Source organism: Amblyraja radiata, chromosome 19 (assembly GCF_010909765.2).
Source record: "Amblyraja radiata isolate CabotCenter1 chromosome 19, sAmbRad1.1.pri, whole genome shotgun sequence".
Lineage (NCBI taxonomy): Eukaryota > Metazoa > Chordata > Chondrichthyes > Rajiformes > Rajidae > Amblyraja > Amblyraja radiata.
In genome coordinates, this window is record NC_045974.1 from 21,873,029 (window position 1) to 21,898,856 (window position 25,828).

General features: G+C 46.0%; 1 protein-coding gene across 8 annotated transcripts in view; it reads right to left on the bottom strand.

Annotated features, from left to right (window-relative positions):
- Positions 1-25,828, bottom strand: part of nav3 (neuron navigator 3) — a 330,490-nt gene that overhangs the window by 68,924 nt on the left and 235,738 nt on the right. For all 8 annotated transcript variants that reach the window (XM_033037973.1, XM_033037971.1, XM_033037967.1 and 5 more), the window contains one exon: positions 20,661-20,780. In XM_033037973.1, coding sequence (XP_032893864.1) covers positions 20,661-20,780 — 120 coding nt within the window. The remainder of the gene's footprint in view (positions 1-20,660; positions 20,781-25,828) is intronic.

Sequence of the window (25,828 nt, forward strand, 5' to 3'; positions counted from 1 at the left end):
TATTAAATCTTTCTCGCCTTAAACCTATGTCCTCTGGTTTTCAATTCCCCTATTCTGGGCAAAAGACTGTACTTACCCGATCTACTCCCCCCCATGATTTTGTAAGATCACCCTCCTGCGCTCCAAGGAATAGAGCCCAAGCCTGCTCAACCTCTCCCTATAGCTCAGGCCTTGTAATCCTGGCAGCATCCTTGTGAATCTTCTCAGCACCCTTTCCAGCTTGACAACATCTTTCCTATAACATAAACGTGCAAACTCCGTACAGACAGCACCCGTGATCAGGATCGAACCCGGGTCTCTGGTGCCGTGAGGCAGCAACTCCACTGCCACCTCACCTCTATTCCCACATTTCCCTGCAATATTTGCTTTCCCCACTCACCCACTCACTCAACCTTCTTCCTGCCCATTTTCTCAGCTCCTCACAGCCTCCTCTCTCGCCTGCCTTTACCTCATTGGCAAACTTGGATGTCAGGGATTCCAAAGACCACACAGGCACAATCTTTCTCACACAGCATTTTCTTTCACAGTTGTTATAAAAACACAATTTCATTTAAAATGTTTGTATCCCCTGGAAATCACGCTGTTATCAAATCTGCAACGCTCATCAGATGAATAATGAGATGAAGCCTTTCAAATTAATAGATAAGCTTGTAGAGAGAGCACACTGGGATACAGCACGAGCTATTCAGCAACTATCAGGAACAGCAATGGGGTGAGTGTAGACAAAAAAACAAAAATAATTAGGCAGAAGCAAAAAAGCACTTAACGCAAGAGAATAAGGTGGACTATAATTGGGAACAACTGGTGGTGAACTGACATGGAGCTGCTTCTTTTAGAACAGTCCAGCACAGGAACAGTCCCTTCGGCCCACAATGTCTGTGCTGAATATACCTACTTAAATTCATTTCTTATGCTTGCATGTGACCCATATCCCTCCATTCTCTGCCTATCCCTGCATATTCCCAGCTGTTATCAGGTGGAACTGCAGACCAAATGTGTAGGAAGGAACTGCAGATGCTGGTTTACACTGAAGATAGACGCAGAATGCTGGAGTAACTCAGCCTCTCTGGATAAAAGGAAAAGGTGATGTTTCGGGTCTGAAGGAAGGTTTTGGCCTGAAAAATCACCCATTCCTTTTCTCCACAGGTGTCTATCATCCCTGCACACCACCTGCCATCAGTCTTCGTTCTATTCTGTCACCTGTCTGTTCATACAGCCTCTCCTTTCATCCACCCCTCTACCACTTCCTCCTACCATCTATCTCTCAATTGCCTCCCTCCTCCATCCATTCCCCAACTGCCTGCTCCATCCATCCATTCCTCAAGCACTCCTCTTTCTACCCATCCTCCAACCTCTCCCTCCTTCTCTCATCCCTCAACCTCTCCCTCCTTCCATCCATCCCTCAACACTCCCTCGCCCAAACTCTCTCACATCTCCTTGGTGTCTGAGCTCCCTCCCGAGTGCCCCGCCCCCCCCCCCCCCTCGTGGACCTGTGACCACCTCCTGCTGCTCGGCGGTGCCGGTCTGTACCACACCTAGCCCCACGGCGCCTCCCATCAATAACCAACTGCGCGTTAAACAAAAGACCGACAACAGACTTGACCCAGAGCAGGATTTGGGAGCTGCGTTACCGAGAACAAACCGCACCACCTCTGATTTAACAGGCGCTATCACAGCCAATCAATGGTATAAAAAAAAATTAAAAGGTGACTTTTCTAAAAGTTGAATAAGGGTGGGAGGGTGAGGCAAAGTACTCGCCGTCCTCTGATCTGAGCTGCTGGTGTGCCTGGGCATGGTATCAGGTATTGCATATGATGAATGCCCTACATAAAGGAAGCCTGTATCCCTGTGTTTAAGTAGAAGGCGCAGGGAGAAGCCCGCGTAAAACAGTGGGATTAGCTGATCTCGGTGATACGAGCTGTCACGCAGATTATAAAGAAGCTCGACGTGAAAGCGTTTGGCAGTGGTTTCCGGAGTTGGCACGGAAGACTCTGCCCGCGGAACAATGTAAAAACAACAAGCGCCGCTGTGGTCTGTCGTTCAAAGACAAAGGCGCAAGGGGGGGAGAAACATAGCAGGGTTTCTAAATGCCACATTGTGTGGGGGTTTGGCTCTTTTGCAATGAATGCGAATAAATTAGTGCCCTGCATTATCCAGGTGCCTGATGGACAAAATCCTTTCTCCTCGCGATCACACAAACCAGAGCTTACCTAATGTGTTCACTCCCTCGCCCATTTTCTCAGCTCAGTCGCGGGGGAGCGGGCTAAAGTTACCCGTCGACGATCGCCCTCGCCCTCGCATCGTCCGCAAGCGGGGCTGGATTTTAAATTCTGAGCAGGCGGCAGGACCTGGGAGATGCAGAGTGTCGGGAGAGGGGAGTGACTTTCGCCTGCCTAGCCTGCCCGTGAAGGCTCACAGCTGGGGACCGTGAGCATGTCGGCGGAAACCAATCAGGAAAGTACCTGGCAGCAGCTGAGAGCTTCACCCGAAACCCCCTCGCAATTAAAATCTCAACGGGCAGAGAGACACGGCACTTTGCACACATCTCCCCTTCAATCATTCATCAGCTGTGTGTATGTACCAGTGTGCAGGGAAGTACACAGCATTACACAGTCACAAAGGTGTTGCAATGTACAGAGCTAGATAACTAAATGTAACAATATTTATACCCATACACACACACACCCACATTTACACAAACACACACATATAGAGTATATATATATATACTGTATATAGAAATATAGATACACACAAAATGCTGGAGTAACTCAGCGGGTCAGGCAGCATCTCTGGAGAGAAGGATGGGTGACGTTTTGGGCCGAGACCTTCTTTAGATAAATATAAATATTGTTACATTTAGTTATCTAGCTCTGTGTAGTGCAATACCTTTGTGACTCTGAAGAAGGGTCTCGACCAGAAACGTCACCCATTCCTTCTCTCCAGAGATGCTGCCTGACCCACTGAGTTACTCCAGCATTTTGTGTCTACCTTCAATTTAAACCAGCATCTGCAATTCTTTCCTACACACTTCACATATATATAGTATACACACCCATACACACACACATATATCGAGTCTATAAAATACATATCTATAGATGTAGGGCTCTACATATTTCTATTTGTCAGATATTTCTACACTCTATACATCAATGTATATTTAGCTCGATACTGAGCCTTATACATCAATGTTTTTCTTTGTATATATGCATTTTTCTATTAATAATATATATACATAGAAAAACTGATGTATTTCTATGTCAGATATTTCTACAGTTCTACACATCAATGTATATTGAGTATATAAAGCTCTACACAAATGTTTTTCTCTGTATGTTTTCTATAAATGTGTATATAGAAAAATATTGATGTATAGAGAGATACATATTTCTATAGGTAAAGAGGCAGTGTATGAGACACTGAAAGAGACACAGATAAAAAGGGTATATAATAAATAGAACAAGCATGTGAGGAGAGAGAGAGAGTGGAGGGAAGAGAGAGGATGGAGGAGAGAGAGAGAGAGAGAGAATGAGTGAGAGAGAGCGAGAGCAAGAGAGAGAGAGAGAGAGAGAGAGAGAGAGAGAGTGCAAGCAGGCTATCAACAATTATCAGCCCTTTTCACAGTAGCTGCTGTCAGCCACTTCATCTGGTTGCCTTTGTGTAATTTGTACTCACTTTGGGGATTCACAACTGCTCCACTGAATTAGTGTGTCTCAGGTCTATAGGGCCGGAGTCATAGATTCAAGGTCAAGAAGATATACAGCGTAGAAACAGGTCCATCAGCCCACCTTGTCTATGCCGACCAACTTGGCTTACTGGACCGGGTAGAGTTGCTGCCTCACGGCTCCAGAGACCCGAGTTCAATCCTGACTATGGGTGCTGTCGGTATGGAGTTTGTACGTTCTCCCTGTGACCGCATGGACTTTCTATAATTTCCTCCGGTTTCCTCCCTCACTCCAAAGACGTACAAGTTTGTAGGCTAATTTGCTGAGTTGTAACTCATCCCTAGTGTGTAGGATAGTGCTAATGTACGGGGGTGATCACTGTTCGGCGCGAACATGCTAGCAATGTTACCAAATTTTAAAAATCAAGTCTTTATCCCATCAGATAAAGCATAAAAAGAAGTTTAATTTGACACCTAATTCACTTTCATATCTTCAGTATTAAAAAAGTTATGGCCATTTTCATACTCGGAAATTAGCATCGTGTTCCCTATTGCTTTTTCATTGACTTAAAACAAAAGCTGTGATCGAGGACAGTCAAAAGCCCATAACTTTCTTAAAAATTAAGAGAACTGAAAGAAATTTTCAGTTATTACAGATTGAAGCATTCTGAAACAAATATGAAACAATCTTACTTAGATGACTTGAAATTAAAGCATATAATTAGTTAGTTACCTAATTGTAGCTAATTACAAAATTCAATTACTAGATCTAAACATCTATCCATTTCTTAAGAATAGATGAACATTTTTAAATAGCCTGTGTCCAAATAACATTCACACAGGAATTCACAATATAACATAATTTTTAAATCTCATTGTCATGGGTTTATAGGCCAAATGGAAGGAATTTAATGTTTAAAACCTGTAAATTAATGGCCATTTAAATCAGCTTGTGAGTGGATTTTTCTGGTTGCGGTGGATTTAAACCCGTGTTGGCAGCAAAAACACTGCCGGTTTATCGGGCAAAAAAAATCACCGTTTCGCAACTTAAAATGTGAATTAAATGCATCTTAAGAAACACTTTTTTACATAAAAATAAACTACTTTCTTTTACCTGTTCCCTACGTAAAATCCAGCCCCGTTGTTGGCGTTGACGGCTTCAGAAGCTGATTTTAAAATCGCTCCAGCGATTAACTTGTCGGGCGAATTTTTTTAAAAAACACACAGAACGGCCGTCGGAATGATTCTTCAGCAAAAACTTGCACTCCCAACAAAATATAGTCCAGGACCAGGTCGGAAAAAAACGCGTTTTAACCCCGGTCCCCCCTCAAACGCGCCAAAATCGCGCACACGGCCAGTGGCAGAATTGCAGCGCCGCTGAAGGTAAGTATTGTAACATACCTAGACATCTTTTGCGAAAAAACCTGTTTCCACAAATTTAGTTTAATTTTAGTTCAGTTTAGAGATACAGTGCAGAAACAGGTTCTTCGGCCCATCGAATCCGCACCAACCTGCGATCCCCGCAAATTAGCACTATCCTACACACATGAGGGACAATTTTTATTTACACTTATACCAAGCTTTTGGAGTGTGGGATGAAACCGAAGACCTCGGAGAAAACCCGGGAGTACGTACAAACTCCCTATAGACAGGACCCATCTCGGGATCGAACCCGGGTCTCTGGCGCTGCAAGCTCTGTAAGGCAGTAACTCTACCCCTGCGCCACTGTGCCGCCCGCTGTATCTCGAAAGTCTAAAGTCCAGGTTAGAGGGCTAGTTTTACTGAGTTTCATACACGGTTTCATTTCTCGCTGTGCCTGCTTGACGTGTAACTGAGAGCTAGGTTGTTGATGAAGAACCACAGGGACCCGACAATTGAATCACATGTTACTACATTATCTCAAACTAAGAGATACAGGTTCAACGATCTAAGTCAATTCAAATTTGGGCTGCACCATTTTGGACTGAGATCACCCCTCAGTCTCCCGCGCTCCACGAAATAAAGTCCTAGCATGCCCAACCTCTCCCTGTAGCTCAGACCCTCAAGACCTTCTCTGCACTTTTACTAGCTTTGTTGCATCCTTACTCTGCAGCAGGGTGACTAAACAGAATACTCCAAGTGAGGCCTCGTCAATGACTTACACAATTTCATCAGTCTGAAGAAGGGACCCACCCCAAAATATCACCGGTCCATTCCCTCCACAGATACTGCCTGACCCGCTAAATTCCTGCAGCACTTTTTTCCTGAATTGGTGACCTAAATTTCAGAATACGTTGGTTACGCAGGGAAAAATGGGCGAAAATCGACAGTGCAGAAATATTGTGTAGGCAGGAATTGCAGACGCAAAGATAGACACAAAAAGCTGGAGTAATTCAGTGGGACCGGCAGCATCTCTGTAGAAAAGGAATAGGTGGTGTTTCGGGACGAGACCCTTCTTCAGACTAAGAGTCAGGGAAGAGGAAATCTAGAGGTGTGAAAAGGTACAGAACAAAACACTGCTGGCATTGATGGCCAAGGAGCCCACAATGGTCCATTGTTGGCTGTGAAGGAGGTGATAATGAAGGGATACCAACAGTGATACTAGCAGGACGACTATGGTGGGGGAGGAACGGGGAGAGAGAGGGAATGCAGGGGTTGCTGGAAATTAGCGAAATCAATATTCATACCACTGGGGTGTCAGCTGCCCAAGCAAAATATGAGGTGCTGTTCCTCCAATTTGGGTGTGGCCTCACTCTGACAGTGGAGGAGGCCCAGGACAGAAAGGTCAGTGTGGGAATGGGAAAGGGAGTTAAAATGTATTACAGGGAAGAAACAATGTCGAGGGACAAGGGACCAGTCTGAACGGTAGCCAGCATGTGGATAAGTCTAATGCATGAAGGGTATGAAGCATTAAATAGTAATCTCATACATTTTGGTTGGTTGACACAACATTTATAATGAATGGGATGCAATTTAAATATTAAAGCACACATCAGGCACAAATGTCCTTTCTAATCATCTCGGGTGAATGAATTCAGTGGCACTTTCCGGAGATTCCATGATACAGAAGCTCGAGGCGGCAAATTGAGGAGATTCCTGAGTCCCACTCCTGAAGAGAGGGTGAATGAAGGAACTGCAGATGCTGGTTTAAACCGAAGATAGACACAAAATGCCGGAGTAACTCAGCACGACAGGCAGCATCTCTGAAGAGAAGGAATGGGTGACATTTCGGGTTGAGACCCTTCTTCAGACCAAGAGTCAGGGGAGAGGGTGTGAAAAGGCACAGAACAAAACAGAGGAAGAATGGTGTTTTCTTTGATTGAATGCTTGAAAGATACAATATGGAAGCAGGCCCTTCGGCCCACCGAGAACACGTCGGCCATCGATCACCTGTACACACCAGTTCTATGTTATCCCATTTTCTCGTCCACTCCCTACACACTAGAGGGCAATTTGTAGCGGCCAATTAACAGTACAAACCCGCAAGTTTTAGGGATGTGGGACGAGTCGACACAGAAGCCCTCCCTTCACCACCTCCAGTTTAAATTCCATTTGGAATATTTTGGAGGACCAAGAAACCAAGAACCAAGACAGGGTAGACAGTCAGAACCTTTTTCCCCAACACGAGAAAGAACAGCTATAAGGTGAGAGGGAGAAAGTTTAAAGGAGATATACAGGGCAATTTTTTTACACAAAAAATGGGTGCCTGGGACGTCAGTTTAACTTGGCATCATGTTTGGCACAAGCAATTTGTGTGCTGTACTGTTCTTATGTTATGTTATGATAGACAGAAAGGGAAAGGAGGTGGGGTAGCGTTGCTGGTTAGAGAGCAGATTAACGCAATAGAAAGGAAGGACATTAGCTTGGAGGATGTGGAATCGATATGGGTAGAGCTGCGAAACACTAAGGGGCAGAAAACGCTAGTGGGTGTTGTGTACAGGCCACCTAACAGTAGTAGTGGAGTTGGGGATGGCATCAAACAGAAAATTAGAAATGCGTGCAACAAAGGTAAAACAGTTATAATGGGTGACTTCAATCTACATATAGATTGGGTGAATCAAATTGGCAAGGGTGCTGAGGAAGAGGATTTCTTGGAATGTATGCAGGATAGTTTTCTAAACCAACATGTAGAGGAACCAACGAGAGAGCAGGCTATTCTAGACTGGGTATTGAGTAATGAGGAAGGGTTAGTTAGCAGTCTTGTTGTGCGTGGCCCCTTGGGCAAGAGTGACCATAATATGGTTGAGTTCTTCATTAGGATGGAGAGTGACATCGTTAATTCAGAAACAAGGGTCCTGAACTTAAAGAAAGGTAACTTTGAGGGTATGAGACGTGAATTGGCCAAAATAGACTGGCGATTGATTCTTAATGGGTTGACGGTGGATATGCAATGGAAGGCATTTAAAGACTGCATGGATGAACTACAACAATTGTTCATCCCAGTTTGGCAAATAAATAAATCAGGAAGATAGTGCATCCGTGGATAACAAGGGAAATCAGGGATAGTATCAAAACAAAAGATGAAGCGTACAAATTAGCCAGGAAAAGCAGCCTACCAGAGGACTGGGAGAAATTCAGAGACCAGCAGAGAAGGACAAAGGGCTTAATTAGGAAAGGGAAAATAGATTATGAAAGAAAACTGGCAGGGAACATAAAAACTGACCGCAAAAGCTTTTATAGATATGTGAAGAGAAAAAGATTAGTTAAAACAAATGTAGGTCCCTTGCAGTCAGAAACGGGTGAATTGATCATGGGGAACAAGGACATGGCAGATCAATTGAATAACTACTTTGGTTCTGTCTTCACTAAGGAAGACATAAATAATCTGCCGGAAATAGCAGGGGACCGGGGGTCAAATGAGATGGAGGAACTGAGTGAAATCCAGGTTAGCCGGGAAGTGGTGTTAGGTAAATTGAATGGATTAAAGGCCGATAAATCCCCAGGGCCAGATAGGCTGCATCCCAGAGTACTTAAGGAAGTAGCCCCAGAAATAGTGGATGCAGTAGTGATAATTTTTCAAAACTCTTTAGATTCTGGAGTAGTTCCTGAGGATTGGAGGGTAGCTAATGTAACACCACTTTTTAAAAAGGGAGGGAGAGAGAAAACGGGGAATTACAGACCAGTTAGTCTAACGTCGGTAGTGGGGAAACTGCTAGAATCAGTTATTAAAGATGGGATAGCAGCACATTTGGAAAGTGGTGAAATCATTGGACAAAGTCAGCATGAATTTATGAAGGGTAAATCATGTCTGACGAATCTTATAGAATTTTTCGAGGATGCAACTAGTAGAGTGGATAAGGGAGAACCAGTGGATGTGTTATATCTGGACTTTCAGAAGGCTTTCGACAGGGTCCCACATAAGAGATTAATATACAAGCTTAAAGCACACGGTATTGGGGGTTCAGTATTGATGTGGATAGAGAACTGGCTGGCAGACAGGAAGCAAAGAGTAGGAGTAAACGGGTCCTTTTCACAATGGCAGGCAGTGACTAGTGGGGTACCGCAAGGCTCAGTTCTGGGACCCCAGCTATTTACAATATATATTAATGATCTGGACGAGGGAATTGAATGCAACATCTCCAAGTTTGCGGATGACACGAAGCTGGGGGGCAGTGTTAGCTGTGAGGAGGATGCTAGGAGGCTGCAAGGTGACTTGGATAGGTTGGGTGAGTGGGCAAATGCATGGCAGATGCAGTATAATGTGGATAAATGTGAGGTTATCCACTTTGGTGGCAAAAACAGGAAAGTAGATTATTATGTGAATGGTGGCCGATTAGGAAAGGGGGAGATGCAACGAGACCTGGGTGTCATGGTACACCAGTCATTAAAAGTAGGCATGCAGGTGCAGCAGGCAGGGAAGAAGGCGAATGGTATGTTAGCATTCATAGCAAAAGGATTTGAGTATAGGAGCAGGGAGGTTCTACTGCAGTTGTACAGGGTCTTGGTGAAACCACACCTGGAGTATTGCGTACAGTTTTGGTCTCCTAATCTGAGGAAAGACATTCTTGCCATAGAGGGAGTACAGAGAAGGTTCACCAGACTGATTCCTGGGATGTCAGGACTTTCATATGAAGAAAGACTGGATAGACTCGGTTTGTACACGCTAGAATTTAGAAGATTGAGGGAGGATCTTATAGAAACTTACAAAATTCTTAAGGGGTTGGACAGGCTAGATGCAGGAAGATTGTTCCCGATGTTGGGGAAGTCCAGAACAAGGGGTCACAGTTTAAGGATAAGGGGGAAATCATTTAGGACCGAGATGAGGAAAGCTTTTTTCACACAGAGAGTGGCGAATCTCTGGAATTCTCTCCCGCAGAAGGTAGTTGAGGCCAGTTCATTGGCTATATTTAAGAGGGAGTTAGATGTGGCCCTTGTGGCTAAAGGGATCAGGGGGTATGGAGAGAAGGCAGGTACAGGATACTGAGTTGGATGATCAGCCATGATCATATTGAATGGCGGTGCAGGCTCGAAGGGCCGAATGGCCTACTCCTGCACCTAATTTCTATGTTTCTATGTTTCTATGTTCTATATTTTATGAAACCGGAGCACCCAGTCGAAACTCACGGTCATGTGGAGAACATGTATCTGCGGGGGAAAAGGACACATTATGTTTCCTATTGCTAGTCTTCTTCAGACTAAAAAAGTATTTTAGTTTAACGATACAGCATGGAAACAGGCCTTTCGGCCCACCAAGTCCACACCGACCATCGATCAATCGTTCTTACAAGTTCCCACTTTCTCATCCACTCCCTACACTCCAGGGGCAATTTAGAGAGGGCCAATTAACCTATAAACCCGCACGTCTTTGGGACGTGGGAGAAAACATAATGACAGCTGATGTTGTATTGTTTATGAAGCAGGAGCAGTGACCTCACACTGTTTCTCTTGAGGTCACGCCTTCCCCAGCCAATAATGAACCTACCAGGCAACCCCCTGCCTGAGATCATTTGTGGCCGGCCTTAGCTGTTCCTGGGTTTTTCTCACCTCCAGCTTTTCACCCCCCCCCCCCCCCCTCCCCCACCCCTCACCCCCTACTGTCAATCTGAAGAAGGGTAGCGAACCAGGATCATGCTAGGATCAAGCTAATAGTGCAGGGAGGAACTGCAGATGCTGGTTTAAACCAAAGACAGACACGAAAAGCTGGAGTAACTCAGCTGGTCAGGCAGCATCACTGGTGAAAAGGAATAGGTGACGTTTCGGGTCGAGACCATTCTTCAGACCCTCCAGAGAAAAGGAATAGGTCTGAAGAAGGGACTCGACCCAAAACGTCACCTATTCCTTTGCTCCACAGATGCTGCCTGCCCGCTGAGATTTTGTCTGTGTCTCCCGCAAGTAGGCATGACCAAAATCTCCCCCGACACCCTCTAAACTAACGGCTGCCCCTGGTAGACTGCTCCAGATGGCACTGCTCCCAGCTCAGCTTGATGCTGCCGCCCGCGCTGAAACAGAGAGGAGCTTTGAGTAATGTCTGGGGACATGAGCAGGAAGCATAAACATACAGAAAGCAAGAGGCATGGGTGGGACAGTGTGAAAACAAACCTTTCTCTTCCAATAATATTGCACAAATGACTTTGGGCTTTTTGCACTAGAGTTGGGGTTTTTTAATTTATTGATTAGTTTTGTTTATTATGTTATCTACAGTATGAATACCGTGTTCACAGGCCTGTTATGCTGCTGCCAGTAAGAATTTCATTGTGTAGAAACAAACTGAAGATGCTGGTTTATACCGAAAATGGAACTAAAGATAAATTGCTGGAGTAACTCCGTGCGTCAAGCAGCATCTCTGGAGAATAAGGATGGGAGACGTTTTGGATCAGGACCTTTCTTTCGACTCTAAGTCTGAGGAAGGTTCCCGTTCCAAAACGCCACCCATCCTTTATCTCCAAAGATGCATCTGATCCGCTGACTCACACTCCAGCACTTTGTGTCTATCTTCAGTGAATGTCATTGTTCTTTGTTGCAGTGGTGTAGCAATAGAGCCACTGCCTCACAGTGTGGAGTGCCAGTCACCCACGTTCCATCCTGACCTCCAGGCGGTCTGAAGAAGGGTCTCGACCCGAAACGTCATCTATTCCTTTTCTCCAGAGATGCTGCCTGACCCGCTGAGTAACTCCAGCTTTTTGTGTCTGTCTTTGGTTTAAACCAGAATCTGCAGTTCCTCCCTACACTACTGTATGTGTGTGGAGTTTGCACAATGATGTGGGAGCTTATCCAAGAAGGCACAGATTTTCTCCCCCAACCCAAAGACTTGCAGGTCTGTAGGTTAATTGGTGTTTGTAAAATGATCCTTATTGTGTAATCGCAGGGTGGCATAGTGGCGCAGTGGGGGAGTTGCTGCCTCACGGCGCCAGAGATCTGGGTGTGATCTTGACTAAGGGGGGGGGGGGGGGGGGGGGGGGGGTCTGTACAGAGATTGCATGTTCTGTCCGTGACTGTGTGGGTTTCCTCTGGATGCTCCCGTTTCCTCCCACACTTCCGTAAATTGCCCCTAGTGTGTAAGGAGTTGATGGGAAAGTGGGAGAACATAGACCTATAGTGCGTGGGTGATTGTTGGTTGCCGCATTCGGCCAAAGGGCCTGTTTTCACGCTGTTTCTTACTGTAAATTAAAATAAACTAAACTACATAAGACATTAAAAAAACTCATTGCCTCATAATGCCAGTTCCCACACATGTCCAATAACTTCCTTCAGATCAATGACTTGACTTTTATTAGGCATTGCTCGGAATATTATGAAAAACCATATTCATACATTTTTTAACTTCGTTTTAAGATATATAGTTTAGTGATGTATTGTTTTTTTTAATTAGTAGTGTGCTGTGGTACAGTTGAAAGGTATTTTGTTGTGTGCTATACAAAGACTGACTGAATGACACAAAGAGCTGGAGTAACTCAGCGGGTTTATGTCCCTTCGGGACACACTGGATAGCATAGACCCGCTGAGTTACTCCAGCTCTTTGTGTCATTGGTCCCATCCCGAAACATCACCCATCCTTTTTCTCCAGAGATGCTGCCTGTCCCACTGAGTTAATCCAGCACTTGGTGCCTACTAGGAAAAAAACGATACATGCTTACAATCCAGCCATCCACAGTGTACAGATAAAGGGGAAAATGTTTAGTGCAAGATAAAGTCCATTAATGTCTTTCTTTATATATTCTTTATTTATATAGCACATTTTTAGTCAACTTGCATTGACCCCAAAGTGCTTCACATAATTACATCCACACACACAGGCAAAGGTGGGTGAAGTGTCTTGCCCAAGGACACACACAGGCAAAGGTGGGTGAAGTGTCTTGCCCAAGGACACACACAGGCAAAGGTGGGTGAAGTGTCTTGCCCAAGGACACACACAGGCAAAGGTGGGTGAAGTGTCTTGCCCAAGGACACAACGACAGTATGCACTCCAAGCGGGATTCGAACCAGCTACCTTCCGGTTGCCAGCCGAACAGCGCTGGCAACCGGAAGGGGGGGGTCTGTACACGCCGTGCCAGCGTCTGATTAAAGATAGTCCAAGGGTCTGCAATCACATAGATGAAAGGTCAGGACCCCTCCCTAGTTGGTGATAGGATGGTTCAGTTGCCTGATAACAGCTGTGAAGAAACTGTTCCTGAATCCGAAGGTGTGCCTTTTCCCGCTTCTGTACCTCTTAACTGATGGGAGAGGAGAGACGAGGGTGTGATCGGGGTGAGATTGGCCCTTGATTATGCTGCTGGCCTTGCCGAGGCAGCGTGAAGTGCAGGTGGAGTCAATGAAAGGGAGGTTGGTTTGTGCGATGGTCCGGGCTGCGTCCACAATTCTCTGCAATTTCTTGCGGTCTTGGATGAAGCTGTTCCCAAACGAGGCTGTGATGCATCCCGATAAAAAGCTTTCAACGGGTTAAATACAGGGAGGAAAACTCTCTCCAAGCCTATTTCGATTTCAATCACATCATTATAGGAGTTGATGTGGCAAGAACTTTCATTAACATAAGAGTCATCTATTAACTTTCATTATGTTGTAAATTATTTAGCTGTGATATTTAACCTGTCATCTAAAGTGATTTTCAGCAGGTCTCCAGCTAATCTCTTTCAATGACAAAGGACAGATTACTTTGAAAGGAGCTGCAGTCATCTGGCAGAGCGGGCGGGGAGGGGGGGGGGGGGGGGGGGGGGGGGGGACAGACGGACATTCGTTCCATCATGTCTGTGCTGTTTCTTTACAAATCTCTCAAATTATGCAGGAAATGTACCATCTTCCTTTAGACTATAGACTTTAAAGATACAAACGGGCCCTTCAGCCCATTGAGTCCTCGTCAACCAGTGATCACCCCGTACACTAGTACTATCCTACACACTAGGAACATCTTTTCAAATTTGAAGGAACTTACAAAGCTGTACGTCAATAAACACCTCTGGATATCTGAAAGATTTAGTTTAGTTTAGAGATACAGCATGGAAACAGGTTGTTCGGCCCGCCGAGTCCATGCCGACCATCGATCACCTGTTTACACAATGTTTTATGCTACCCACATTCTCATCCACTCCCTACACTCCAGTGGCAATTTACAGAAATTAATGAACCAACAAACCTGCACATCTTTGGGATGTGAGAGGAAACTGGGGCACCCGAAGAAAGCCCGTACATACTCCACACAGACAGCACCGGTAGTCAGGATTGAACCCGGGTCCCTGGTGCTGTATGGCAGAAACTCTACCGCTGCACTACTGTCCATGACCAGAAGATACCAACCAGCACCAAACAATATCAAGTGTGGAAGGTACACAAAATTGCTGGGGAAACTCAGCGGGTGCAGCAGCATCTATGGAGCGAAGGAAATAGGCGACGTTTCGGGCCGAAACCCTTCTTCAGACTCAAGTGTGGAGTTTGCACGTTCTCCCTGTGAGTGTGTGGGTTTTCTCCGGGTGCTCCAGTTTCCTCCCACATCCCAAAGACTGGGTGGTTGTCACAGACTCGGTGTGCCGAAGGGCCTGAATTCTGTGCTGGTTATCTGTATAACTAGGACAAATTTTTGATGGGTGCAATGAAGCTTGGCAAGTCCACTGTGGAGGTTTCTCTGAGGAAGGGTCCTGACCCGTAACGTCACCTATCCATGTTCTCCATGGATTCTGCCTGACCTGCTGAGTTACTCTAGCACTTAGGGTCGTTCCTTGGTAAACCAGCATCTGCAGTTCCTTGTTTCTACACCATGGAGGTTCGCTGGGGAACATCAGAATTCAAGACCCTTCCATCGCTACACGCCATGGGGTTGGAGTTTCATAAGTTTGAAGAATTAGGCCATTCAGCCCATCAAGTCTACTCTGCTATTAAATCATGGCTGATCTATCTTTTCCTCTCAGCCCCATTCTCCTGCTTTCATCTCATAACCCCTGACACCCTTACTAAACAGGTAGCTGTCAATCTCAGCCTTAAAAATGTCCATTGATTTGGTCTCCACGGTCGTCTGTGGCAATAAATTCCACAGATTCATCATCCTCTGGCTAAAGAAATTCCTCCTCATTTGTAAAAAGACCCCTTGGACTGTTTGTTCAAAAAATGTTGAAAGCTGATGTCATGTTGATGTACTGTAAGTCATTACCTTGGGAAAGCAGCCAACATCATCAAGGATCACTCACACCCAGGTCATTCCTCTTCTCCCATCAGTCAGAAGATACAATAGATTGATAGCACGTACCACCAGATTCAGGAACAGCTTCTTCCCCGCTGTTATCAGACTACTGAACGGTCCTCCCATAGCACAGTACAGCGTAGTAACAGGCCCTTCGGCCCACAATGTCTGTGCTGCACGTGATGCTAGATCAGGGGTGGGGAACCTTTTCATGTTGGAATGCCGCATTAAGTTAGCTGTAATCTAATAAGGCCGCATCCAAGATACTTCAATCAGATATACTTCAAAATGTACATTATTTTGTTAAAATAGCCCTCATGACTTACTAATGTTTTAATTGTGGCCGTCAGTCGGGGAGGATTATTTTGTTGAATCTTCTTTTACTCTTTGGTATTTTAAATACGTTCATTTTAAGATTAAGGTAAAGATAATAAAAGACGAACAAAAACATATTAATAAAAATAAAAGGATTTGCTCTACAAAATTTGGATTCATTCAAAAGGCCGCACTTAATGGCCTTAAGGTCGCAGGTTCCCCACCCCTGTGCTAGATCAACCCTTATCTTCCTGCACATAATCCATGTCTACCAATTCCCCACACATTCACTTGCCTACACAAAAGTCTCTTAAACACCACTATCATATCTGCCTTCACTGCCACCCACGGCAATGCGTTCTTGGCACGCATCACCCTCTGTGTGGAAAACCTGCCCCACACATCCCCTTTACACTTTCCCCCTTTTAGTTTGTTTAGATGGGAAAAAAAGAAATCAGCCATGCTCGAATAACGGAGTAGACTCGATGTGCCGAATGGCCGAATTCTGCTCCTGCGCCTTATGGTCTTATGATCTTCATTAAAGAAGAAGGGTGTTTATACTTTAGAGATAGTTTGGAAACAGGCCCTTCGGCCCACCGAGTCTGCGCTGACCAATGGAGGGTGGTGGGTGCCTGGAATACACTGCTGGGGGTAGTGGTGGAGGGAAGGTATATCACCCCCAGGGCCCACATGAGTGGAAAGGGTGCCTGGCATAATGAATATAGTAACAGCTGGAGTAACTCAGTGGGTCAGGCAGCATCTCTGGAGAAAATAAGTAGGTGATGTTTTGGGTTGAAACCCTTCTGATAGTTTTTGTGAAGGCTACCAAATACAACACTAATGAATGTATGTGTAGCCGCAGAGAATGTGGGAAGAGTTTTTGCAGAGTTCTTGTATTGGATATATTCTTTATCCTGACTAAAGATTACTTTGGGGAGAAAAAAGGGTGGTGGTGGAGGCAAAAACGATAGTGGGATTTAAGAGACTTTTGGATATGCAGGGAATGGAGGGGTATGGATTACGCAAGAGCAGATAAGATTTAATCTTGGCATCTTGTTCGGCACTGATGTTGTGGGACGAAGGGCCTACTCTTGTGCTGTACTGCATTAGACTTTAGAGATACAGTGTGGAAGGAGGCCCTTCGGCCCACCGAGTCTGCGACGACCACAATCGCCCGAACAGTAGTTTGCTTTCACCACTAGGGACAATTTACAGGCCAATTAATCTACAAACCTGCAGTATTTGGAATGTAGGAGGAGACCGGAGCAAACCCACGCGGTCACAGGGAGAACATACAAACTGCGTACAGACAGCACCAGTAGTCAGGATCTCCGGCGCTGTGAGGCAGCAATTCTACCTAAGCGGCACTGTGCCGCCCTAGTTGTATGGTCTATGTTTTATTATTGACTCTTGCTCTCAGCTGCGTACAAGTGGGGGGTGAGATTATTCTCATGGGAAGTAGTGGGAACCCCGTGGCATTCAGACACAGGGACACAGTCGGTTCACTGGCTGACTGCCAACACTCTTGGCAGGGAAACAATGAGCGGCAGTCAGGGCCCTCTGAGGCCGGTGGAAGATGGATGAGGGAAGCACTCTCTCTTTCTCTCTCTCTCGTCAGCAAGCAGTAACGGCTGCCAAGCAAAGTCCTCCTCACCTCCGCTCCTGAAGGCAGGCTGCAGACTAATGACCTTGTCACACGCCTCAGATCCACCTCTCAGCCCATGGGGAGAGGCAATTACATTCTCACACGAGCTCGTCACAGACTATCTGGTCAATGGCATTATTAAGCAACACATTAACATACACTCCACATATAAGGGCAACATGGTGGTGCAGTGGTAGATTGCTGCCTCACAGAGCCAAAGACCCAAGTTCGATCCCGACTACGGGTGCTGTCTGTATATAGTTTGTACGTTCTCTCCCCCCCCCCCCCCCCCCCCCCCCCCCGACCCTTGACCTGCATGGATTTTCTTCGAGTGCTCCGGTTTACTCCCACACTCCAAAGACGTACAGGTTTACAGGTTCATTGGCTTCAGTAAAATTGTAAATTATCCCTCGTGTGTAGGATAGTGCTAGTGTACGGGGCGATTGCTGGTCGGCGCGGACTCAGCCTGTTTCCATGCTATACCACAAAAGTCTAGCGACCCTTCTTCCGTAATGAAGATCATAAGATCATAAGACACATGAGCAGAAGTAGGCCAATCGGCCCATCAAGTCAGTTCTGCCATTCGATCGCGGCTGATCGATCTTTCCCGATCACCCCATTCTCCTGCCTTCTCCCCATAACCGTTGACACCCTTACTAATCACAAACCTTTCAATCTTTGCTTTAAAAATACCCAATGACTTGACCTCCGCAGCTATCCGTGGCGATGAATTCCACAGATTCACCACCCTCTGGCTAAAGAAACTCCTCCCCATCTCCATTCTAAAGGTACGTCCTTTTATTCTGAGGCTGTGCCATCTGGTCCTAGACTCTCCCACTAGTGGAAACATCCTCTCCACATTAACAATGGAAATTATTGCGTGTACCACTAGGGGCAGACCCGAGCAAGGACAGAGCCTTGCACAATATTACTGTGACGTATGCATCTTAATATGGTGAGCAACACTAGACCCGGCAAGCATTAATATGACCAGCTATACTAATCTTTGGCAAATTAATACTGCCAGAAATAGAAGGGAAGTATTAATATAGTGAGGGGAGTATTACAGCCCCAACCCAGAATTTTGACTACCAGGCGATGCTGCTGGATCCACTGAGTTACTCCAGCACTTTGTGACTTTTATGGTAAACCAGCATCTGCAATTCCTTGTTTCTACGTTTGAAATAATAAAACAAACTGGTCAGATAGCAAGGCAGTGAGTAATGAGAGCAGATTGAAGGTTTGGGCACTGGTTGTAAGCCATCTCTCCGTCTTCCTGACCCACTGCGTTACTCCAGCACTTTGTGTCTTTTTTGGTAGACCAGCATCTGCAGTTCCTTGTGTCTGCAATAAATCTGCGTGCGCCCCCAGTGGCTCACACAAGCGCAAGTCGACGTGAGACAGCCGCCTCCTTCCAATCCAATTGCTTTAATCCATTATCTGGTGGCTTAGTGGCTTATGGTGTCGGTGGTAAGCTCTGTCTGTTCCAACATCTGTGGCGCCAAGGGGAATGAGACTCGGCTAAGCGCGTGGCTGGAGACCACATTAATTGCCTGGCACCGTGAAGAGAAGTTGGCGGCCACAGTGCCCGCGTCTGAAGTTAAATAGAACATGGAATGGTACAGCACAGAAACGGGCCCTTCGGCCCACAACGTCTGTGCTGAACATGATGCCAAGTTATCACAGCTGTTATCAGGCTGCTGAACCATCCTATCAACAACTAGAGAGTGGTCCTGACCAACCATCTACCTCATTGGAGACACTCAGACTATATATAATCAGACTTTATCTTGAACTAAACGTTATTCCCCTTTTCCTGTATGTGTACACTGTGGATGGCCTGATTGTAATAGAGTCTTTCCGCTGACTGGATAGCACGCGACAAAAGGTTTTCACTGAACCTTAGTACTTGTGACAATAAACTAAACTAAACGAATCACCTCTGCCTGTGTGTCATCCATGTCCCTCTATTCTTGCATGTCCATGTGCCTAAAAGCCTCCTAAACGCCACTATCGTATCTGCCTTCACCAACACCTCTGGCTTCTGTAGCAGGCACACATATCATTCTGTGTAAGAAAGCTTGCCCATCATACCTCCTTTAAACTTTTCCCCTCTCACCATATATATATATATATATGCCCTTATAGTTCAAGTCAAGTGAAGTCAAGTCAAGTTTATTCGTCACATACACATACGAGATGTGCAGTGAAATGAAAAGTGGCAATGCTCGCGGACTTTGTGCAAAAAGACAAACAAACAAACAACCAAACCAACTACAAACAGAATAGAACAGAATCACATATTCTTTTACATATTATATATTGTGGTTGGAAGGAAAAACAGAAAAAACCCCAGCAATTTTAAAAAAAGCAGTAGAGTGGTACAGTAACGTTAGTCCCTGGTGAGATAGGAGTTTACAGTCCTAATGGCCTCTGGGAAGAAACTCCTTCTCAACCTCTCCGTTCTCATAGCATGGCAACGGAGGCGTTTGCCTGACCGTAGCAGCTGGAACAGTCCTGGGGTGGAAGGGGTCTCCCATGATCTTATTGGCTCTGGAGTTGCACCTCCTGATGTATAGTTCCTGCAGAGGGGCGAGTGAAGTTCCCATAGTGCGTTCGGCCGAACGCACTACTCTCTGCAGAGCCTTCTTGTCCTGGGCAGAGCAATTCCCAAACCAGATTGTAAGATTGTAATAGTTTTGGACATTTCCACCCTAGGGGAATCTATTGCTCACGCACAGTTTGCCCGCTCCTCACCCAACACTTCACTCCTCTTCATTCCTGTAAAAATCTCTTGTTATCCTCCCCAGTCAAACACCATCTTTAAGGGCCTGTCCCACTTACGTGATTTTTTTCGGCGACTTGCCGGCACCCGTCGTAGTCGCACCAGGTCGCTGAAAAATGTCAAACTGTTGAAAATCCAGCGGCGACCAGAAAAAGGTACGACTCTTTGGCCGACTACTCACGACCATACAGGCGGCACGTGTCGACATGTCGGCACGTTTCGGCGACCTGCTGCGACTATGACGGGCGCCGGCAAGTTGGCGAACAAATCGCGTAAGTGGGACAGGGCCCTTAGTAAAACACAAACAGACAGCATAGTGAAGCAGCGGTAGAGTTGCTGCCTCACAGCACCAGAGACCCGGGCTTGATCCTGACTACAGGTGCTGTCTATATGGAGTTAGCACATCCTCCCTGTGACCGCAAGCGTTATCTCCGGGTGCTCCTTTTTCCTCCCACATCCCAAAGACGTACAGGTTTGTAGGTTACTTGGCTTCTGTAAGTTGTAAATTGTCCCTAGTGTGTAGGATAGTGCTCGTGTACGGGATGATCGCTGGTTGGCGTGGACTTGGTGGGCCGAAGGGCCTGTTTCCACTCTGTACCTCTAGAGTAAAGTCCTTTGATTCCACTCTAAAGCAGTCTCTCTGTAGTTGATCTCGCCACCTTACCTGTCCCCATCGGCCGTCACATCCGGCACGCCTCGTTGTATGACGTCGCGCGTAGCTGACACGTCTGGGATCCGGTTCATACTCCGCGTGTACAGGTTAAGGCCTCCGTCGGTCATGTACCTGGGAACAGGGCACAAAAGTCGGGAATGTGTTGGAATGGAAGTCCACCACCGATTTTCCGGCACCATTGGTTCTAGCGCCTTGCCGTATTATCCGTTTTGCCGGGCAAAAATAATCTTTTAAACGGAGGGATATGGATTATGTTCAGGCAGATAAGTGATGGAGAGACACAAAATGCTGGAGTAACTCAGACAGCATCTCTGGAGAACAAGGAATAGGTGATGTTTCGGGTTAGGACCCTTCTTCAGATTCCTTCCAAAGAAGTGTCCCGATCTGAAATGTCACCTATCCATGAATTCCAGAGATGCTCCCTGACCTGCTGAGCTACTCTGGCATTTTGTGTCTATCTTTGTTATAAACCAGCATCAACAGTTCCTTTTTATTAGATAAGACATGGTCTTGGCATTTATGTTCAGCACAGTTCAGTTTAGTTTACTTTTGTTTACTTTATTGTCACGTGTACCGAGGTACAATGAAAAGCTTTTGTTGCTTATGTTGCTAACATTGACATTGTGGGCTGAAGGGCCCATTCTTGTGCTACACTGTTTAATGTTCTATATTCTAGAACTACAAACCCTGAGGACAAATATATTTTTTAAAGTTCCCATTCTAGCCTGTCACAATTTGCAGCCCCAGATCCTCAGGCGGATGGATGCAGGATAAACTCAGGCGTAAACAACATTAAGGCACAGGAACAACCATGTACATGCTGGGCCCTCTGAGTCTGAGATTGGCCAAGCCTGTCTTGACCCTTACGATGTGTGTGTGAGAGGTTTAAAGTCCCCTTGAGATACCACTCTCTTAAAGGACTAAATGGGCTGCGATTCACAGCTTGTCAAATTTACTGTTTATTCACAGCTTGGAGGAGCTCAGGTCTAAGTATAAAATCCCTTGCCAAAGTAGTTGATACTTTTTAATGAGGGTTTTTATCGGCCCGAAACGTTGCCTATTTCCTTCGCTCCATAGATGCTGCGGCACCCGCTGAGTTTCTCCAGCATTTTGGTCTGCCTTCGATTTTCCAGCATCTGCAGTTCCTTCTTAAACAAAATGCTGGAGTAACTCAGCTGGTCAGGCAGTATCTCTGGAGAATATGGATAGGTGACGTTTTGGCTTGGGTCCCTTCCCTAGAGTGAATGCAGAGGTTGGGGGGGGGGGGGGGGGGGGGGGGGGGGGGTAGAGGGGGTGGAGGAAGCTGAAGTGTGGACTGTTCCCCTCCGCCCCTGCAATGAGTCTGAGGAAGGGTCCCGACATGAAACGTCACCTATCGTTGTTGTCCAGGGACACTGCCTGACCTCTGGTCTGTTTGTGCGGTTTGCACATTCTCCATGTGACCGCGTGGGTTTCCTCCGGATGCTCCGGTTTCCTCCCACATCCCAAAGACGTGCGGGTTTGTAGGTTAATTGACCCTCTGCAAATTGCCCCATAGTGTGCAGGGAGTGGATGGGAAAGTGGGATAACATAGAACTAGTGGGAACTAGTGATCGGTGGTCGGCGTGGACTCGGTGGCTCGAAGGGACTGTTTCCACGCAATGTCTCTAAATATAAACTAACTTGAATAAAAGGTACAGGATGAAAACAGGCCCTTTGGCCCATCGAGGCGGTGGTTTAGAGGGACACGGGCCAAATGTAGGCAAGTGGATTAGCCCTGTATGCCAGTTTGGTCAGAATGAACAAGATGGGTCGAAGGGCCTGTTTCTGTACTGTATGGCTCTATGACTCAAAGAGTAGAGGTTGTCGGTTTGAGAAATGATTTCAGAAAACCCATAACACCAGAAGACATGGGAGCAGAATTAGGCCATCCGGCCCATCGAGTCTGCTCCACCATTCAATCATGGCTGATCTATCTTTCCCTCTCAACCCCATTCTCCCGCCTTCTCCCCGTCACCTATGACGCCCGTACCAATCAAGTATGTGACTATGTCCACTTTGAAAATACAAAATGACAACCTCCATCGCCATCTGTAGCAACGAATTCCACAGATTCACCACACTCTGGCTAATGAAATTCCTCCTGATCTCCATTCTTAATATACACCTTTTATTCTGGGGATGTTCCCTCTGTTTCTAGACTCACCCACTAGTGGAAACATCCTTTCCACATCCACTCGATCCAGGGCTTTTATTATACAGTAGAATTGAACGAGATCCCCCCCCCCCCCCCCCCACCCCCCTCATCCTTCGAAACTCCAGCGAGTACAGGCCCAGTGCTTGTACCTCATCCCTATCATTCTTGGGATCATTCTCGTGATAGGCCTGGATAGAGGCTTTGTGTCTATTTCTGCAGAACTGAAGCTGTGAAAGATTTGGGCCCAGGAGATGAGAGATGTGCTTACGAAGGTATTTCCAAGAGATGTTATTTTGCTTAAGATTAAATAAAGACAGATGAGGAAAATGACAAATAAAGATAAATTAAAGGAATGGCCTGGGATCAAAGAGCTAGACGGGGAAAGTAAACATTAAACAAATGAAATCAGTGGGGCCAAACAGACAGGAAACAATGGCGAAGGTGGTGGAGGAGTGTACAGATGGACTTGATCAGGAACACTTCTCTCATCTGCTGCTCTGTATGCCTCCAGACCACGTGTTGAATCCACACTTAGAGCAAAATACTTTAATCTGATCCAGGAAAGAGCCTGACAGGTCAGTGGCCTGGATTAACGGGAAACACATGCAGTTTTGGAACCGACTTCTAAAACAGCGGTGCGATCTGGAACCGTTTACAACATGAGTCATCCCAATTCTGGCTTGGAGACTTTGCTGGGCTGGTATGGGTTTTCCAACATCATTTCCCAAACCTACAACCTCTACTCTTTGAACCACAGAGCCATGCAGCACGGAAACAGGTCCTTCGATCCATCTAGTTCATGCTGACCAGCTTATCCTCATCAACAGGTCAGCGAATAGTGAAATGCCTGGACAGGGTGGATGTGGCTGGGATGTTACCTCTAGTGGGAGAGTCTAGAACCAGAGGGCACAGCCTCAGAGTAAAAGGCTGTTCCTTCAGAAAGGAGATGAGGAGGAATTTCTTTCGCCAGAGGGTGGTGAATCTGTAGAATTCATTGCCACGGATGGCGGTGGAGGACAAGTCATTTGGTGTTTTTAAGGTGGAGATTGACAGATTCTTGATTAGTAATGAGAAGGCAGCAGAATGGGGTTGAGAGAGAAAGATAGATCAGCCACGATTGAACGGCAGCGATGGGCTGAATGGCCTAATTTTGTTCGTATGATTTATGAACTTTTGAGCTACATGAGCCACTCCCTCTTCTCCCCTCTCCCATCAGGCAAGAGGTAGAGAAGTGTGAAAACACACACCTCCAGATTCAGGGACAGTTTCTACCCAGCTGTTGTCAGGCAACTGAACCATCCTGTGGTCCTGACCTCCTATCTACCTCATTGGAGACCCTCGGACTATCTTTAATTGGGCTTTACCTTTCACTAAACCTTATTCCCTTTATCTTGGATCTGTACACAGTGGACGGCACGATTGTAATCATGTATAGTCTTTCTGCTGATTGGACAGAACGCAACAATAAAGCGTTTCACTGTACCTTGGTGCCCGTGACAAACTTAACTAAACTAAACTAAACCTTGAGCAATAGCGAGGATCTTTTCTGAAAATCACCCACCTAGTCCTGGGGCAGCACAATGGCGCATTGGTACAGTTGCTGCCTCACAGCGCCAGAGATCCAGGTTCGATCCTGACTACGGGTGCTGTCTGTATGGAGTTTGTACGTTCCCCCTGTGACCGCGTGGCTTTTCTCCGGGTGCTCTGATATCCTCCCACACTCCAAAGACGTACAGGTTTGTAGGTCAATTGGCTTTGGTAAAACATTGTAAATTGTCCCTAGTGTGTACGATAATCTGTAGCATCTCTGGAGAACATGGATAGGTGACATTTGGGTCGAAATCCTCCTTCTGAAGCCATTTTGGGTTGGAACCCTTCTTCTGAAGAAGGGTCCCGTCCTAATAAAGTTGCCTATTCATGTTCTCCAGAGATACTGCCTGACCGGCTGAGTTACTCCAGCACTTTGTGTTATCCTCTGTCCAAAGTTGGCATCTCAATAGTCACCATTAAAAGATATTTGGTCAGGTTCATGGATAGGAAGAATTTACGGGGATATGGACCACATGCGGGCATGTGGGACTAGAGTAACCATATAACCATATAACAATTACAGCACGGAAACAGGCCATCTCGGCCCTACAAGTCCGTGCCGAACAACTTTTTTCCCTTAGTCCCACCTGCCTGCACTCATACCATAACCCTCCATTCCCTTCTCATCCATATGCCTATCCAATTTATTTTTAAATGATACCAACGAACCTGCCGCCACCACTTCCACTGGAAGCTCATTCCACACCGCTACCACTCTCTGAGTAAAGAAGTTCCCCCTCATGTTACCCCTAAACTTCTGTCCCTTAATTCTGAAGTCATGTCCTCTTGTTTGAATCTTCCCTATTCTCAAAGGGAAAAGCTTGATCACATCAACTCTGTCTATCCCTCTCATCATTTTAAAGACCTCTATCAAGTCCCCCCTTAACCTTCTGCGCTCCAGAGAATAAAGACCTAACTTATTCAACCTATCTCTGTAACTTAGTAGAAGGCAAGTTGGGCCGAAGGGCCTGTTACCTTGCTGTATGACGATACACGGCCTACAAAACCTCACATTTATTCAAAATGAGTTGTATATGAGTGCCAACAGTGCAAATTTTCCAAACACTATTAAATTTAATATTTAAAGGCAGCACAGAGCTATTAAATTGACTTAGAAGGATGAAAAGCAATGTTCTGATACAGACATTAAGCCAACTGCTGCGATTTCGCCCACCATCCGGCGAACAGGCTCACCATTTATTTTTAAACTGTGAACGTGAGTAATTAATAACACCACCACGCAGCTCATGCATTTCTGATGCCTGGGCTGCAGACTCACAGATCCTGAGCAAATGAGGCTCAATTGCACGGCTAGCATTTGAAATTGCAAACTTCATCATTGCAGAACACAGCAACATAAATCACTGGAAAAAGAAACAAAGAACTGCAGATG